General features: G+C 40.6%; 1 protein-coding gene across 1 annotated transcript in view; it reads right to left on the bottom strand.

Moving 5' to 3' along the window:
- ADAM12 (ADAM metallopeptidase domain 12) overlaps positions 1-19,096 on the bottom strand; it is a 191,025-nt gene that overhangs the window by 6,574 nt on the left and 165,355 nt on the right. The window contains exons 14-21 of the mRNA XM_009634874.2: positions 18,656-18,851; positions 11,158-11,266; positions 10,843-11,041; positions 8,284-8,361; positions 5,994-6,102; positions 2,800-2,935; positions 2,035-2,143; positions 1,385-1,567 (exon numbers count right to left, since the gene is read on the bottom strand). Coding sequence (XP_009633169.1) covers positions 1,385-1,567; positions 2,035-2,143; positions 2,800-2,935; positions 5,994-6,102; positions 8,284-8,361; positions 10,843-11,041; positions 11,158-11,266; positions 18,656-18,851 — 1,119 coding nt within the window. The remainder of the gene's footprint in view (positions 1-1,384; positions 1,568-2,034; positions 2,144-2,799; positions 2,936-5,993; positions 6,103-8,283; positions 8,362-10,842; positions 11,042-11,157; positions 11,267-18,655; positions 18,852-19,096) is intronic.

Here is a 19,096-nt window from a genome sequence, read left to right as displayed (position 1 = left end):
GTCTTAGTGTAGCTCTCAAGGTTGTGGCACGAAGAAGGTCCTCTGTCCTTGGATGTCCCAGCTCGGTTACAGATAGGAACAGGCACTCAAGACGCAGCTCTTTCTTTGGCTTTGCGGTATGTGCATCCAAATCAATGTGATACTCATTTAAGATAGCTTGGTGATAACGACATTCACTTCATTTTATTCTTGTACTATATCCAGAATAGCACAGCGTCTACAAAATTGAAATAGCCGGGTGCCTGATTCCTTTGCTTAGACACAGTCATGCTACAAATGCAACCAAAAGAGGGAAGCCAGTGACAAGAAAAGCGACAATTTAATACAGACAACTTCATCTACCCTGAATATTGTCTTGAGATGCATCTTATTACAAAAAAAAAAACAAACAAGGGTTACCAGCTCTGTTTAAACATTGCAATGAAAGGGACATGTACATGAAATAGTGTGGGTATTTACAAGTCTGCTTTTCAGGTCTGTGTTCTGCAAAAAAAAAAATTGTAGAATATAGAAGGGTTTGGGTGGGAAGGGACCCCCAGAGGTCACCCAGCCCAACCCCCCTGCAGGAGCAGGGACACCTTGAACCACATCAGGTTGCTCACAGCCCCGGCCAACCTGGCCTGGAATGGTCCCAGGGATGGGGCCTCCACCCCCTCTCTGGGCAACCCCTGCCAGGGTTTCACCACCCTCCCTGTAAAGAATTTCTGCCTTAGATCCAGTCTAAACCTCCCCTGCTTCAGTTTAAAGCCATCCCCCCTTGTCCTGTCCCAGCTGGCCCTGCTAAAAACCTTGTCCCCCCCTTTCCTCTGGGCCCCCTTGAAGCCCTGACCGGCCGCACTCAGCTCTGCCCGCAGCCTTCTCTTCTCCAGGCTGAACCCCCCCAACTCTCCCAGCCTGGCCTCAGAGCAGAGGAGCTCCAGCCCTTGGCAGAACAAAAGCCCATCGAGCTAATAGACCTTTTGCTCTTCCGCAAGACATTCACAACTTGACTTCCTAAAGTATATCACCGTATCTGGCACCTTGCTAACAGCCTGAACAGTTTCCCCTCTGGTTGGGCAGCTGGCAAGGTGAGCCTGTGTTTGCCTGTAATATGGAGCTTTTTTTTGTACTCTTGTGTCTTTTGAGTGGTGAAAAGAGAGTTTGGGATCCTAAATTTTAGGCTCACAGCCTCCGTTGGCATAAAGCAATATAACCTTCATGAGCAAAAGGGGAACTTGAGGCACCTTTATGAAATTATCTACACCGCATTTCTAAACTTGTACAAAGGAAATACTGTGGAAAAAGGCCAGTATGAATGATGAGAAAACACTTCATTCCTATTCACCACATGCAGATACTCACACACAAAAAATTAAATAGAAGTGAAAAGAAAATGTGTGGTTACCTGGGCGAACCTCAGCGAGGGGTTAGCTGGCAAGGGTCGTTCAGGCACAGCGTGATGGCACGGTGGCTGGGGAAGGGGTGGGAGGACTCGCTGCGGTGTCTTCAATTGTGGCAAATCGTGTGCCTTCACGGGGTTACTGATGTCAATCACCTGATATGGCAGTGGTCGTCTTGGACCATCTCTCTATAAAAACAATCCCACCCCAACAAAAAAGTTATAAACATCAAGCGTTGACAGAAGCATTACTACTTCTTGAAATCTATGTTATTCGCTTGCTTTTCTCTTCTACTCTGCTTTCATCTACCTTCAACACCTCTGCAACCAGACAAGCAATTAACAGCTTCCAGAGTCCTATTCAAGCACTAATCCTTCACCATTTAGCCATCGTGTTCTGGTGTAAGCCGGCTGGCTCTATCCTGGAGACTAAACTATTTCTTTTCTGCACTTGACATCCCCATCGGTCTAAAACTTGGAAGCCATAAATTTATTTTGAAGCCTACGTCTCCTCCCACTTTACATACATACTGTTAGTTCTACATGATATTAAGATCATGTAACAATTGTGTTATAATAAATTACTTAAATGAGATCCAAAATCTATAATATGCTCTTTTCTTCTTTTTTTTTTTTTTAAACTATTTAGGACTCACTTTTTGTATGTTTGTATTTTGTGGCTTCATGATGAGATTTTTACTGAGAGATGTGGTATGAACATGATTAGGCTCAGATGAACTGGAAGGTCTTGCTGGACTCACAGACCTGCGATATAAACATATATTTATTGAACACAGCATTCTACTTGCAATATAAACATATATTTATTGAACACAGCATTCTACTTTATAACACTTTTTTAAACAGTAGCCTCTTTTCAGAATGAGATTTTGCAAGGACTTTCGGACTTTTTATGGTAAACAAGGAAAGTAAAAATTGTCTAGTGGTCCTGCAAGAATAAAAATAAATATTGATTTTTTGGAAACCAGTAGTCTGTTAAATGAGCTTCTGCAATCTGTGGAAATGCAGCTTTGTAACACCCAAGAGACGATTCTAATGAATCTAGCATTTAAACAGTAATGACCTCAAATATGAAAGTTTCAGCTCACTCGACTGAGTTTAGAGAAAAGGCCATGCAATGTAATGAAACTATTTCAAGCAAATGAAAATAAAGGCAATATTTCCTTCACTTAATTTTTTATCACAAAAGAGAAGAGGTACATATATAAACCAAAACCTCCGTTATTTACTGAACATCAATAAAATGAAACTAAACCAGGAAAAATACTTGGTGAATATTTTTGTTAAGGCTGGCTCTTTCTGACATCTTCATGGTGTTCTGTGACGAACATCAAGCTGAGAGCTGCCATCTTTACAGCTACTTTCTACTTACACCTATTAATTAGGAAAAATGATCATACCTTAGTTTCTCTATTGTTGTCTTTTTACTTGTAAACAACCATTTCATGAAAGTCTTCCTTTTCAGATACATGATTGATCCAGCAAAGATAAGGCACAGAATGGTTATCAACACCCCTATGGTTAAACTCTTATTATCTGCAACAAAACACATCGAGTTAACTTCTATCAAGAGCCATATTCACTGAAAAGTGGATGGAGCAGGATGCCTGGCCCGCGTTTCTATCTGCAATGCGGGTGAGGTGAATAAATATGAATTAAAGACTGATAAACTCTTATTTCTTCTAGCCTGATGCTTGAATTTTGGTCTGCTTTAAAGTTACTTGACATTGAGGAAAAAAATTGATTAAAATATAACGTTGTAGGTCCCTTTCAAGTGAACTATTCTATTCTAGCCAGACATCTGGGTCCAAAAATTAATGTCTCCATGTACCCTGTCTTGCACCTCTGCTTGGGTCCTGCTTAGGTTGTCACCTGCAAATGGGGCCATAAGGTGTATGGGCTGTTGGCCTTGTCCCAACACCCACGGGTGATGGCTGTAGCAATGCCAACTGGCACCTTCTTCATGGGCTGCCTGCTGCCAGGCTGGGAGGGAGACGAGAAAAGGGACAGAAACACCAATATCACGGTTTGGTAAAGTGCAAGCTTTTAAATATTCTGCCCCTCAACCATAAGCAATAACCCTAGCTCCTTTATAACCAGATTTTAAGGGTTTCATTGTGCTTTTAACACTGGGCAAACAGTCGGAAAACTGGACTACTGTGGTCCAGCCCAGATGGCTGTCACGTCGAATCTGGAGGCCAGCGAGGAGCCGAAGGAAAGCCTGCAGCAGCAGGGCTGCGTGCGCTCAGAGGGATGCTCTGCTTAGCGAGGGGCTGCAGCCTTCTGTACTTGTTCCAGTTTTCAGAGTGCTTTAAGCTGCTTTAAGTACCTTGCTGGGACCTAAGTGAGGCACAATAGTGAGATGAACCCTGACTTGATGACTTGCCGCTGAAAGAAAGCCTTATTTTTAGGAAGAGGTAAGCAGCAGCTCTGATCGTTATGGGTATGCGATATGATCACCGCCTGGAGGAGAGGATGTTGTGATTCTTGAGGGCTGCTGACCTAAAAAACGCGCACTCCCACAGTAGGAGAAACATCTTTAATCTTTGCTCTGGTAACCTATCATCACTGTCGCGGTCTTATCCTGATTGATTTTCAGCCAGCTGGCTCCCATCTACTGGCCTAAGCTCACTTGGATGCTGGTGAACGGAGTCAGCAACACTGACTGAACAAACTCCACGTGGGGCTCGATGGGGCATGAAGTGCTCTGCTGCTTATAGCACGGCAGAATAATAAATCCCTCACCCTCTCTAAAAGATTAATGAAATTAAAAAGCTAAGAATATGCAATTTAAATTAATTAACTTCTCTACCTAACAATTAAATATTTAAGGCTTCTTTGTAAGAAAAATATAGTGTCAAATGCATACGTTTATCCTAAGCCAGCTGGGTAAAATCAGTTACTAAATACTAATGAGACCATGTGCCTTGTTTGACTAAGATGAAAGTACTTTATTGAGCTAATCCTTCTGTAATTTGATTTAGAGATGTGCAAACTGCTCGGATCATAATCCAAACCACCCCATCAAGTGTTCATATTTAAATCCAACTGTCAGCAGTAGAAAATTAGGTCCTCTGGCAATTTTCTTATTTGTTTATTCCCAGTATTATTGAATGTAGCACTGTCTTTTGAGAAAAATGGTGAAACTACCACCCCATATTAAACTATTGTTAAAACAATTTTCTGCTAAATTGAAGAGTTAGCTTCCAAAACACAAAATGCAAGAATTAGCAAAGATGTCCTATATTTGTCTTCTCCAGATAGTGTTGTCTATGCAGCACATTATGATAATATGTTTTGTAGCTCCCTAGGTACTTAGCTTTCAGGTAAGCTGAAAAAGGACTACAATGCTTTAGAGCAAATCTTAAAAGAAAACATCGAACACACAAGTAATCACACTTGTTCAGCGCCTGAGCACGGTTTCTTTGCTATCTTACCGACTGGTAGGTATTTAAAAAAAAAATAAAATCTTTCGACAGTGAAATCATAATGTGAAGCTTTGTCATGGAAATAACCGTGATGTCATAAATCCAGTATTACAATTCACTGCGGGATCTGGCATGTAGAGAATACAATCCGTTTTGGCTTTGAATAGCATTATTCATATGAAAACACACAGATAATTTTCCAGCAAGTTTTAGTTTATATATGTGTATGTGAGTAGACTGCTTGTCCTGTCCCTTGCTCAGACATAAATCAGAAATATCTCTATGGGAGTCATTAAAGTTACGGTATTCTGGAGAAAAATTGGCATGTGATGATTATCAAATCCTATAAAATTCAGAAAGTGTAGAAATAATTCTTTCTGAAGTTGGCCAAAGGTGAAGTGTGATACTACAGCCAATGTTCTGCAGACTGAACAAGGGGAAATTGAAATACAAATTCTAGAAAGCGCACATCTCCTACTGCTATCCTATGTGAGGGCAACTTCTGGTAAATGTGTGGAAGCTATCTATAAAATGCAGTTTTAATCTGATATGGTTGGAAATCTGCTCTTTTCCACAATACAAAAGATCTTCCTTAGAAGCACAATATCAAATATATTTTTGATATTTGATTGTGCGGTAATTTCACATTTATAATCACTGCAATATCCATTCTTCATTAGGCACACCACTACGGAAGCAGGTTATGTGCACAACAAGGTAGTTCTATCCTGATGCACTCAGTGGAGAACTCCAGAGCTTGGCATATCTCAAGGTGAATCCAAGAGCACTGCAACATTCATCTACCGTGGCGACAGGATTAGCTCAAGTGTGAGAGCTAGCTCCTCATCCTCGGCTTAAAGCAACACCATTTCCTACTTACTGCAGTGAGCTACTAAACTCGACCACGTATCTTGAAAACAATAGAAAGGCAAAGAAAAGAACCCACCAGGAGCACTGTGCCTTCAGTTACGCAAGAAAATTGATGCACTCGGCTAGCCTTGGTTTGGCTTCACTGAATTTTCAAGTTGGTGCCAATGCGTTTGGATTAAGCAATTTGATTTATTGACTTATTTCCTAATCTTGGAAGCTCCTTGCTCACAAGATGACACTTTGTATTTCCACTCTTTATCATGGAAACAACAAGTAAAGCGTGAATCACTCCTCACCTGCTTGCCTAATTGGTCCGCTGTCCACGCTGCCACCAAACCCTGGCTTGTCACAGTAGGGGGGCGCCCAGTCAGCCTCGCAGTGACAGTTCTTTTTATTGTTGCAGACCTGCAAAACAAGACGAATGACCTAACATAAAAACGATTACCCTATACACCTGAGAACGGCGGTCGCTGATAAGGCCTCCTAATCAGATAGTGACACATCTGAAAGAAAGAAAACTTATAGAAGAAAAGAGATGCGCTGGTATCTGCCTATTGGCACAACTAAGGTGGCGTAGAGCATCTCTTGAGCGCAAGACACCACAGAGCAACAGGGATCCTAAAAATAAGCATTATTTATTTGGCAGGCAATCGTTTGAGTTGCACCAGCTGACAACTTCAATAATATAAGGATAATCACACAACTCCTAAGTCTTATTTTCTCTTCGCCTCCAGCAGCAACATTATCTGCTTCCTAACTTCTGTTCCTTCTGCCCTCACAGGAGCAAGAGTCTCTCTGTGCTGTTAATGCTGTAAAGCTTTGTCAGCCCACTTGAACACTCCTATCCATCAAGAGCTTGCACCAGCCTGCACACTGATTTTTCCACTGCTCAGGTCCCCTAGCTTGAAGATGAACCAGTTGGTGGAAGAACATGTGAAACTGGAATCAGGGCTGAGGAAACCCTCCCTTTAATATCACACTTGCACTGTCTATAAAGATACAGTCCTCAGTGTTCTGATGGTTTTAATCTGACTTAAGGAACAACTAGCAAGAGGTGATTTACCAAATTCTCCCTGCAGAATAAGGGAGCTCCAAAGGAGAGGCATCCATCATTAACATCAGCCTGTTCCCGCTGCACAGAGACGAAGGAGCTGGTAGACTCATGGCTTTTTCCTCAGGAGGTCCCACGGTCCCAAACACCCATCAAAAGAAGGGCTGCTTTTTATTGCCTTTTGCTACCCCCCAAGCAGCGGCTAAGTGACCAATACCGAGGCGAAAGCTCCACGCTGTATCGACAGAATACGTGAACTGAATGCGCCAAAAATTTTGTTGCACAGGAGAGAGACGGCACAGTCACGTGTTGATGCTCAAACTGATTTCTAAGTAAGAGTTGTAAGAGGCTGTTGTTAATATGGTCCTAAATTCTGTGCTAACACTGATCGTCACTGATCTACCACCACCACGGAGAAACCGCACAACTGATTAATAAATGGGTTCCTCAGCAAGACACCAGTTAGTTCACGGGAGTTTGCAAATACACATGTTTCTGGCAAGGTCAGCCAGCAGGGTTTCAGAAAGGCTATCCTGGCTGTGTCTGCGGACTCTTAAAATATCATTCACATAGCGTAGACCGGCTATGGTCATATAAAATGCAAAAAAAAAAAAAGATTTCTTTTTCAAAGGCAGCAAGATAATTAAAAATATCGTTTGTTAAGCATTATTTTTTAAATGAAAGTGCGACAGGAGTTCCCATCTACAATTCCATGAGGTCATTTTTTTTGCTACTCAGGAGTCACCACAGGTTCTCCATGGTGCATAGAGATGCCAGTCTAAGCTGATGCTCATTCCAGCACAACGATCACATGCAGCACCATCGGCACTGCACAGGTTTTCAAATACGGGATGATAAAATAAACTAAAGCAAACTAAAATCCCTTCTCAGGAGAGATCAGAGAATTTCCTATGGCTCTTCCAATGTGGTTGCCACAGCTTTTCACAGAAACAAACAGATCATCAGCAAATCAAGGTTAATAAGGCATAGCTTGACATAATTAACATTTTCATAATACAAACTAGGTTTCAAAACATGTTGATGTTATTAACAGATATCATAAAATTTGTCATGCCTCACCACTTTTGTACCATGAAACTCATCAATAAGGTTTTACTTTATTTTAATACTTTTGGAAATGCTTTTCCATTTGACTCTCAATTCAAATCCATATTTTAACTTCTCTGTATCCACACAGAAACTGCCTTTTTTGAAATGTTAATGGGAATTCTTCATGAAGGAAGGTTAGACTTAACATTGCTTTGAAGATGACAAAATTCCTTTTTACCACAGACGCTTAATTAAGAACAAGATAATTACTACTTGATAAATATTTCTTTGTTAAATAAAAATAATTTCATTTCTTGCAGCTCATATAAGGGACACTGAAAATGGAAATCCATAATGAAAAAGCATTGCAGTGACTTTGACCGATATATTACAAACAGTCATAGATCCCAAAGCTATTACATAAAATGATTTCTTGTCCAGTGTTTATTGGCTGATTGTAAAAGAAGTGTTCCTGTAATGCTTACCCCACGTCCGTGGCACTTTGTTGCACATTTATGTACACCAAAAACACTTGTATTCTGGCACCGGCGATTAAGGCAAATCTGCAAAATAAGAGAAAAGGGGTTTTAATAGGAACAGAACTGCTGGTGCGCACGAGGCATCATGTCCCTCTCCGAACGTCTGTTCATCCATCAATGGTTCTTTTTAGCAGCTAAAGATTTCCCAATACACATGCTGCACGGACAACATTACATTGACAAAAAGATAAGGACACCAGAGTAAGGTGTCGTCTTCTTCTTCCTACGTCTTTATAGGCCCAAATCTGTGGAAGTTGAATTCTGCTCTCGACCGGCACCCTGGCCAATGCTGAATTTCAGACATAGTTCAGATTTGGTTGATATGCTGAGCTTGTGTAAATAAACACTCACAGTTCCACTGAAGTGGAACTAGTGGTGAGCCGCTGGGATTTGGGGTTGTTTTAAGCCAATTTAAAAAAAACCAGTAATTTGCATTTTTTCAGGACTAGGAATGCACTGAGCAGGATTCGTCCATGTACTTGATCTGGCTGCATTCATGTCTTCACAGCAGCAGATGATTCCTCAGGGGAAGGTTCAGGTCCCCTCGTGGTGCAAATTAGCATAGTTCTGTTGATATCAGCCGTGCAACACTTTTTCATGCTGGTACAGAACTTGGACCCAGGACAGCCTGGATATTTAACAGTGGTCATTGATATATGCAGGCTCATCACTGTTCTTCAGCAAAACCGGGACCTTTCTAAGAGTTTTCCCAAGCTAAACAATTTGGTTTGGTGCCAAATATAAATTGACCATATTTAAAGTGTAATAATAATCTTATAGGAAACGGAAATTAAAAAATAGCAAAGGCAAAGTAATAAAATTGAATTTTTTTTTTGTTTTCCAGTCATGATGGGTAAACTTTTATAGCTGAAAATTGAGGTAAAGCAAGATTTGTACCATCTAATAATACCATCAAACAATTAAATGACTGATGGAGATGTCAGTGATGAGAAGTCATCCTGCTCAAACCTGAAAAAAGAAGAAATTAGGACTGGAATAACTGTGACTATGCTATGCTGACCAAAAAAAAAAAAAAAAAAAAAAAAAAAAAAAAGAAAAAAACCCCACTGCACAATTTTGCTCATGTTTAACTGCAGTTCAGTTCAGTAGTACTAAAAGTCAGTCACCATAATTAGCATTAAGCAGGGAATAGTGCTGAAGGAGATGACACGGATGCTTAATCAGGGCACTTATCCCCTGGGGAGAAGGAAAAATGGAAAGGAAATTAGAGTGAATTGGCATCAACATGCACGCATGTAGAGAATATGGTCTGATTACAGCAGTATTCACAATTCAAATATTCATAGTGCAGTAGCACACAGAATTTTGATCACATTAAAATGGCTGCATTTCAAATTGTGTATCTTCAGCTTAGAAAACTCAAGAATATTTAAATTCATATTCTTAATCCATAATACAAATGCACTAATGTCCTCAAAGTAAAACATACAATTTCAGAAGTATTAGCCTGTGTATTCTATAGTATGTATGTGTATGATTAGATAGATTAGAAAGATTAAATACTCATTAGTAAAACATAATGGGGTGCTTTCCCAGTGTTGAATTTTCCTTGAAAACACATTTCATAACAGATTGACTTAGAAATGTTGTAAGGGTTGTTTTCCTCTAACAGAGCTGTAGTTTCACGAGGGATGTATTTTAAACCTGTTCCCAATGCAGTGTGATAATCCAACATAAATCAAAAGCATCCAGAAATTTAGCGGCTTCTTGAATTTACCACAAATTTTCAAAGCACTTTTTTTTTTTTTTCTTTTTGCAAGTAATCCACTGAGGGTATGGAAACCTCCTTCATTTCAATACTTTTTGGACTCCTTTCCATTCCTCCCCTCGTAAACTCATGGCTGTCTCCCATCTTTCTCTGTTCCTTTTCTCACGAAAAAAAAACTAAGATTGAGACAGCCATATGAAATTTGGACTACATTCACACCGGATAATTCACAAACTTTGCAAAATATGATAGCAAAAAATCAGTTTTGGTGGCTGAACATCAATGGGTTTATAGTTTTCTAATAGTGCATAGAGAGAGAGCTTTTCCTGCAAGAAAAAAAAAGGGGGGGGGAACCATAATCAGCAGACACAATAAGTTTTGAAACCTAAAGTGAAGTTAATGACAATTTTGCAGTACTATAGACACTGGGAAACTGAATACATTGAACTCAGAAATTCCTTAATGATCCTGTAATATATCTCTCTGTACTTATTTTGCAGAAGAACTCTAGCCTACACAGACAGATATTTGGGGCTGTTCTGAAAAAAGGCAATTATGAACTTAAGCAACTTGCATTGCATCTGCAAATCTGTAATCCAGAACAGTGGGCAAAAGAAGAAGGGAGTAAAAATCTGACTCAGTGTGAGCATGAGAAAAAATTCTTTTGTGGGGGAAAAAAAAAAAAATCCCCAAGCAAAACCCAGACATTTTAGTACAAAATACTTTACAGCATGAAGGTAGCGATGTTCTTGTTTGGGATTATTTCAGAACCTTACTTTTCCATCTTCACACTTGGTTCCTGACAGCACAAGACCAGGATCGGGCATATCGTCACCCAGATAGACGTGGGTACCACGACACAGAATCTTGCCGCCTTCCTGGAGTGGGATATTAGTTTCTATGGAAACAGCATTGGTACCGATTACAGGTCGATTTGCTCCCCCTTGACACTGAATTTTTCCACATTTAGCATCTCTGAAGGAAACAAACAAACAAAACACAAACCTAGTTAAATATTTTATTTTTAAATGTAATAAGCCCTCTCCCATCACCCTGGCATTTGTTCCTGTGTTTGTAGGGAGAGACCCTACCTGGGTTCACATTTAGCAAAGGAGCTCTTGGAGTCTTTGCCACAGTTGCCGTAAGGATCACCTGCAGAATTGACTCTCTCAAAGCAAATCCCAGGAGCAGGTTTCGCACCTGAAAAAAAGACCTCATCAGAACTTTCATCTCATACAAGGTGTTTTTAATAATCTTCTTTGAGCTCCACTGATGCTTTAGGGGAAGGTAAGATGTGATCTGCATATTGATGAAGCACAACAAAACAGTTGTGCTGGATCAGCATGCTAATTGAAGAGCCTGGATGTGCGGGTTTTCCACTGTTATTCGTCTCTCTTGGCAATGCTGAGCCATAGACAATGCAGAACTCATTCTCTTTCAGAATTTCTCTAGATGATATCCCTCTTGTGAATCCTTCTAGGACACAAAAACTTTTAGCAAATGCCAAATCTAGTTTGGTGAAGAAAGACAAAGGCCAGCTGGTAAGTTAAATCCCTTCTTTTTACAGGAGTCCACGTGATTCTAGCAAGAGCCCAAGAGCTGAAGCCAAAGAAAATACTTTTCAAGAAAGGCTTTTTAAGTGCAATTCAGAACAACATGAAATCAGAAAAAATCCAGTTGCAAACAAGAGTGCTATGTGACTGTAAAAACATGAAGACATGACATCGCAAAGAGAATATGCTGCTGTTAGCTCAAGCTCATGTACTGGGGAGAGGAAAAGAACCCAGCCCCACCTTAATCCCCAGTAAATTCACTATGGAGAGGAAAAACTGGCTTGAAAGAAGGATCATTTCTACCATGGTGGTAGAAGTAGGGATTTGGGAAGACAGGCAGCATCTGGTTCTTATCTACCATAGCCTTTTATGATGGAGACATGTCCCAACAGCAAAGGAACTTCCCTGATGGGAGTAGTACTGGAAATATCCGTGCAGACAGATTACTCATCCTTACGTTTTAGAGGTTAAAAGGTACTTTTACAACATCTATTCTAATGTCTTATACAGACAATCTCCTGTCCATTTTTTCCCAGATCATGACCAAGTATTGGATATATTCTAGGGGAAGATACATGCGTTCATCAGAAACGTCTAAGAGGTGGAGGATCTTCTTTCCTGGTTTGACTGTTGCAATGATTAATTAGCCCATGTATTAGAATTTAAGCCCTTTGTTCTAATGTGAAGTGTGGCTTTTATTTCCAGCCAGTAATTGCTGGTCTTTGTAAGATTAAGAGGGCCTTTGCTAGGGCCCTTTACTACCCCATGTTTTCTTCCCATGAGGATAATTAATAGCACAATCAAGTCTTTGCCAACATTTCAACTACTCCAATAGGCAGCCTTGCCTCGAGGAAAGGAGGTCATAAGGAGATACACTGGCTAAAACTCTTAACAGATTATCTGCTACATACATTTTCATACTTTTGATAGATCAGCCAAACTAAAACAAAAAGAACTGGCAACAAATGATGTGATAGCCTAAAGGCTGAGCATATACCATTTCTGCAGTGTTCCCTGATCTTTAACAGAGACAGAATATCTGAGTTAACATTAGATTTTTTTTCAAATGTTTTGAGCCACTTCCAAGTGTGTATGTGTCTAACAGTGGGTAAAACATACCATTTATTTAAACCATCCTGAAGATTTCATTTGAAATCCTTCAAAGAGGAAGAAGGTTTTTAAAAAAAAAAAGGGGGTCAAATTCCCAGAGAAGAAAAGACAAGTATGATTGCAACACTTCCAGTTAGGGTGGATCTTTTCACTAATAACTCAAAGATTAGAGCCTCAATTAATTATCTGCATTTCACAGTCAGAAGCTTGACTAATACTATATACCGCTGAACAGCAATCTAATGCTATTAAGAACAAAATATTAAAACTTGGAGAGGCTTAAGATGGTACCCTCTTTTCCTTCTAACATTTTTACATACTGAAACTGGAAAACTCAGAAAGAAAGGCACAGAAGGAACAGAATACGAGCTGCTGGTTCCCTGGAGAGCCGGACAAGAGCTTGAAATTCTTTGGAAGATTACGATCAAGCTTGCGGAGTTCAGAATATTTCTCAAATCTGGAACTATTAAAAGGGACTCACACAGGATTCTTTCACTTCTTTTCATTAAACCACAAGCAATAATCAAAAAATCAACAAAAGCATCCAGACAAGGCACTGTGCAGAAAGCAGAAGTAAAATTTCCATTTTCAGCATGTAGAGTCCTCCTCGTCTTTCCAGGGCAGGCTCATTAACTATTCAGCTTGACACCAACATTAACATGTGCATATACTATGCTGGCTTTAGAAGGGAAGGGGAGGGAAGGAAAAAAACCACACTGTAAGCAGGAGGCCAAGTATAACTGCTTTTTCTCCCATATCTGCAAAGGCCGACTTGCGCAGATCTACCTCTCCAAATGAATAAGCTCCCCAACCCACCTACCACGATCATATGCAATTGCTATGGGTCTCGTTTTTTCTTGGCTGGGAGCCTTGTGCCCCAACTAATTCAGCCAGTATCATTGCAAGGGCTGGAGGCTTCCTTGGAGATGTGTCAACAGCAGCCCAGAGCACAGACACGCTTTCCCCAGAGTGGTGTGTGGCTCCAAAAGCTGCCAAAAGCAAAATGAATGCTCGTGTCCTGTGCTTTGACTCCCCCCAAAAAGACTTATTAAAAAAATGGTGTTAAAAGGAGAAAGGGCTGACTGAAATGAGAAGAGAGTTTAAGGTATTTATCTTCCTCTTTCACCTGGTGAAACTTTTTTTGTTTGGTTGGGTTTTTTTTGAACGTAGCAGTCAAGTGTGCTGCACGTGATGGAAAGCAGCCTGCAGGAAGAAGAACACATCTGCAGCATCCTTGCAGGGCTCAGACAGTGAGCTTTAACTCCTACCAATAATGCTTGACAAGAAAACAGATCTCATGGAGTACAAAAAAATGCTCCCCTGCTAGGCTCGGGGCAGTCTATGTACGAAAACACCTGGTACCCAAAGATCATCTGCGGCTTGGAAACCAAAATCTAGCTTCAATTTCTGTCTTTGGTATCAAACCAAAACATGTTGTTGCTTGGGATTCTGATGGCTGTTCCCTCTCCTGACTGGTTTCTCACAATATTTGGACTCTTTTATAGATGAAAACATATCAGAATGTAAGAAGCTGAACAGATGGAGCTACCAAGTTAAAAGGAGGTTTTCAGAGGATGCTTAAGGAAGAGAATTGTAATGTTGTGTTTCTGGAGGAAACCCATTTATCATGATTGCACCATATAAACTGAAGCAGAAAGTCCTGTCTTTCTCTATTTTGCTACCTCTACAGGCAAAGGCAAAATGATTTGTGAAAGATTTCTAGTGGTTATTAAGTGCTTTGAGCTGGTCAAGCAGAGTTTATTTCACTTTGCTATTGATAATTATAGTATTGTGACCCTGTAATTAAGGTCCTGTCAGACTTCCCAGGCCAAGCCTTATTCAAGGGATTAAATCAGCCATTTCGAACTGCAGAAGGTCAAAGCTCACCACTGCAGTTGTTAGCCTGGAGACATTTTTTTTTTTTCTCCAAATGTGTATATTGATGAGCTCACTTCTTCCCTATACGGTTGCAAAAAAAAGGAGATGTTCTATGCTTTTGGAAGTGATACAGAAATGCTGTGGCATTTCAGATCAGTGTGAGACCTACTGCAATGAGAAAATACCGTCCCCCGTCTCCTGAAAGAGAAGAGAGAAATTTCTGACCATGGTGCTGATTCCAAGAGCAGAGGAACACCCGCTATCAGGCCGACAGCGGAAAAGAAAAATATTTCAACTCAGTACACAACATTGTCTCATGACTTATTCCAAAAAGATTATACAGTGTTTGTGGGTGTGAAGGGGGAAAAAATAATCCAACTTCCGAGTAACAGGCTGGAGTTCTGTTGCTCAGGCTATGCCAACCAGCACCACGAGCAACTGTATCAACAAATATAAGCATAAAAATACAGTTCTCTGTCATGTGATTTGCACCTGGGTTTTATATCTCATTAAGTTTGTTTTACTGCACTGATGATGCGAAGCAAATTTTCCGCAAGCTCCCCGTGGCCTCTCTCTTCGTCTTGGTGATCCCTGTTGTTAAGTTTGTGCAAGAGTGAGATGGGGTTGAGCTGTTATTTTTTGCATTTAAGGAGTATGCTAACTCTCACTGCCTCTGAGAATATGGCTTAATGCCTTTCACAGCCCCAAAAGAAAAGGCCTGGCCATAAATCTGTGATGATCAAAATAGTTTTATTTTACTGAATTCAACTGTTTACAGTGCTTGGATACATCAGTGGTTTTGCAAACAACCAGTCCACAATGGTTTGGTCGGCTAACTTAGATGGGAAGCCCATCTATTTTGCCTATAGGGTTGTACCTGGAGAAAATTGCAAAGCAGTGACAGACCTTTGTAACAAATATTGACATTAAAATTAAGATTGTTCCTGCCTAAACTAATGCCCATGCAACAAACTTAAGTATGTTCTAATTATTAAGTCAATGCCTGCCATTGGCTCCCCCAAATCATTGCTTTTTTCCCTCTCAGGGAAAAGTAGGAAAACACTCTGACAAACATCTCCTTTCCTTCCCTGAAGAATAATTTTCTTGTCGATGTAAAAAAAGCCTTGAGTGTAAAGCTGAGAATCGTCTATTTCTTGGTAATCAATGATTTTTCACTCTTTAGTAGCTTTATCTGTTGCTCCTGGAAAATGCCAATGGAGTAGCAGACGTCACACGGATGCATTACTATCGATGTATCCTTCAGTCATGCTACTATCAATAGGTCAGATCAGTGTGATTTGATATTTTTGAATATGAAGCCTAAAAAGGTCACAAGCAATTCATGCACGTTGCTCCTTAATGAGAAAAATGACATGAATTAAGGTAAGGCAGAGAGCAGAGAAATTTGTGTGTTCTGGGAATGGACTTGGTCTTTAAGAAGAATTTACGGTTATTTTCAGAGACTGTCCCCATGTGCTCTTCCCCTCTTTGACACCAAGCTTTCCATGCTATTGCAGATAGGGAATAGCAAAAAATATTCCTCCCTTTGTTTTGAATTTATCCACTGAAAGTAAAAAAAAAGCCCCAAGGAAATGCAAGTACTTCTTTCTGGAAACAGGTTCCTGTTGCTCAGCCTACTGTAAACAAACTCTGACAGTGCTCATCATTTTAATTTAGCTAGATCTAAAAATATGAAGATGGATGTTTATCATTGGGCTACTGGATAGCGTAATCTGATGAATAAAGCAAGCTATACAAAAGAAGACATTGATAAGGAATTCAATACACTGAATATTATTTTAAGAAAAATTATTGTATTTTGTTCTGAATGGCTTTCTCCTACTGAGAAGAAGAAAAAAGGAATTAATGTAAATAAACTGCGATCTATTTTCTCTTTATGGTATAGAATTTTTTTAAAAAACCACACAACTACTCCTTCACTCTAATTCAACATGTGCAGTTGTTAAAACCAATTTTAATCAGTTGCAACAGTCTGGTAAAAGGTTCAAATGTATCTTTTTGATAAAATGCCCAGAGACGACGCCTTAGAATGTAAAGTCTCTCTGCTGCAAGCAAACAAGGCTGGAAGGAAAGTTTTTTTTATCTGTCCCATGATATTTTTCCAACTGCGTGGCCCACCTAGCCCTCTTCCCATTCCACCCTGCATCTGCCAGCTCATACTCCAACCAGAGATGATCAAGTGGTGGATATTCACATCCCTCATCTTTAAATCCAGACTATAGGCCTTGGTTTTGGCTTGAACCTTATCTGCTAAACTGCTTGAAGGTTTACTTTACCTGCATTATTTCTAATTTATACTTCCAACCATGTGATCAGAATCAAGCCTTTCAGTTCAGGTTTGGTAACATCCCATCCTCCCTTTCAAAATCTTTAGCCTTGGGTATTCCCAAGACAAGTAAGGGTATTCCAGTTAAAGTCTGTTTGAGCTTTGTTCTTAACGAAGTCATCTTTCTCAGAAGCAGACCCCCATAGCCTTGACCACTGGAGACTCCATGCACAGCAGTGCCCATATTGACTACCCCTCCAAGAAGGAAGACAAGACAGAATTAGGGGAGCCTGGGGGTTTGGAGGATGTGCTGCATTAGGAAACAGACCTGGCAAGGGAGCTGCAGCAATTCAGCTGCCTGACCTTTAGCTGAATTTTTCTCAGCGACTGAAATTATTAACAGTCCTACCGAGTAACTTTCCATGGCATGGGAAACTGGTTCATAAGGAGATTTTGCTTTATACAACAGAAAATGTCTCTGTAGCCAGGGGATTAAAAATCCCAGTATGACTAAGACTGGAGGATATAATTGTACATGCCTATATGAGCTCATATTAAACTCTGCAACGCAAGTGGGATTCGGAGGCGTATACCAGATGCATGGTTTGTTCCATGTGGGGAGTTTAATTTTGAACTGGAACTCGTCTAATGTGTTCATATACCCACATGACCAAGCTAACCTATCTGCATCAGTGGCATTATTTCTTCAGATCTCTCAAAACAAAAATTTTGAATGGTCCAGGTCCCTGTGAAGATAAGAGATACGTTCTTCAATAGACTGCTGATGAAGATTTTGACCAAGGGAAACATCTGTATGTCATTATATTGGTATACAAGTTTCAAAACAGAGTTCAAGGCAGAGAGATGCTGAATTGAAAAAGGCTAAAGGGGGTGGAAAAAGTTAGTTTAAAAGAAATAATTAAATCTAGCTCTAATTAATGCTTCTCTTCAGGGGAGTTCAAGGTTTTTTTCCCATGTGAGAGGGGGAGCAAGTGAGACGCTGAAGGAGACAAGACTTGTCCCCAGCGATGCTGGAAGCAATAGCAAAATGCCGAGTTAATACTTGTATTTCAGTGGAAGGGCCACAGGACGTAACAGAAAGCTAAACAGCTTTCCTGGGATATCATCTGTTTAGGGTAACCCAGGAACACATGCTATTAGATTTTTTCCAAAACATAAGTAAATTCCCATGGGAGAATAAAATCTCCTTCTGCTTCAGTGCATACCCTGCTCAGAGTATTGTCAGGAGGCAGGCTTACAGGGTAACACCAATTAATAAAATACACGCAATGACACCAGAATCTTACGCTAATGTCAGATATTGAACTCTGTTCTGGGATGCAGACAGATATATATGTTTTGCAGACGAGCGATTTAGAGCACAGAAGGAAGCTTACATACCAGTCTGGCAAGGGATGCGATTTCAACCTGCCAAGAGCCTCAGCACTTTTTGGGATGACAGAGGCCATATCGAAGTCAGTATTAAATGGTTTGTCTAAGTTCATGTAGCCATTTGCAGCAGTGTTGCAGAATGAACCTGGTTACTGTTGCTCTCTACCTCCTGCCGCAAGAAATGAACACGACTGCAAATCAAGGATAAAATGAATCACAGAATGATTCCCTCATTATTCAGTTCTCCAGTTCGGAAAAGAAGAGACGCAGATTGGTACTGTATAAAATTCCTCCAAATCCATCTATACGCACGCTTTTTTTTTTTCCAAGTCTTACCTCATAAACAGATCTCCTGGTTCTCAAACTCACCTTGGCCCCAGAGGGTGATACACTGCTGCTCATGGGTCTGGCATATGCCGTTGTAGCAATAACCATCCACCCTGTGGCACGCGTGCCCGTCGTGCAGGTACACGTTAGCTGGGCAGTGAGGGCTGGCTCCCGTGCAAAACTCCGGCAGATCACAGGAATTACTTGACTCTCTGCAAGAAATCCCCGCTGGCTTTAACTGCAACACAAACAAAAACCCTTAACTGCCGTAAGTCCGATCAAGAAGAGTTATGCAGTGGTATAACCCATGCAGCGCACGAACGGCTTTTTCCACTGGCTCTGCACCAACTGACCGCAGAGGACAGTCTAAGGATTACACAGCTCTTTAAATACATTTATTTGACACAGGTTGCGAAGGGTTTGGCATGCGGGAGGGCCAAACTGCAGCTGCAGCTGCAAACATGGCTCATGCGGCTCGGGTCA

Source organism: Egretta garzetta, unplaced genomic scaffold (genome assembly GCF_000687185.1).
Source record: "Egretta garzetta isolate BGI_Z169 unplaced genomic scaffold, ASM68718v1 scaffold152, whole genome shotgun sequence".
In the NCBI taxonomy this organism is placed as follows: Eukaryota; Metazoa; Chordata; class Aves; order Pelecaniformes; family Ardeidae; genus Egretta; species Egretta garzetta.
This window is presented reverse-complemented; position numbering and strand designations above follow the sequence as displayed.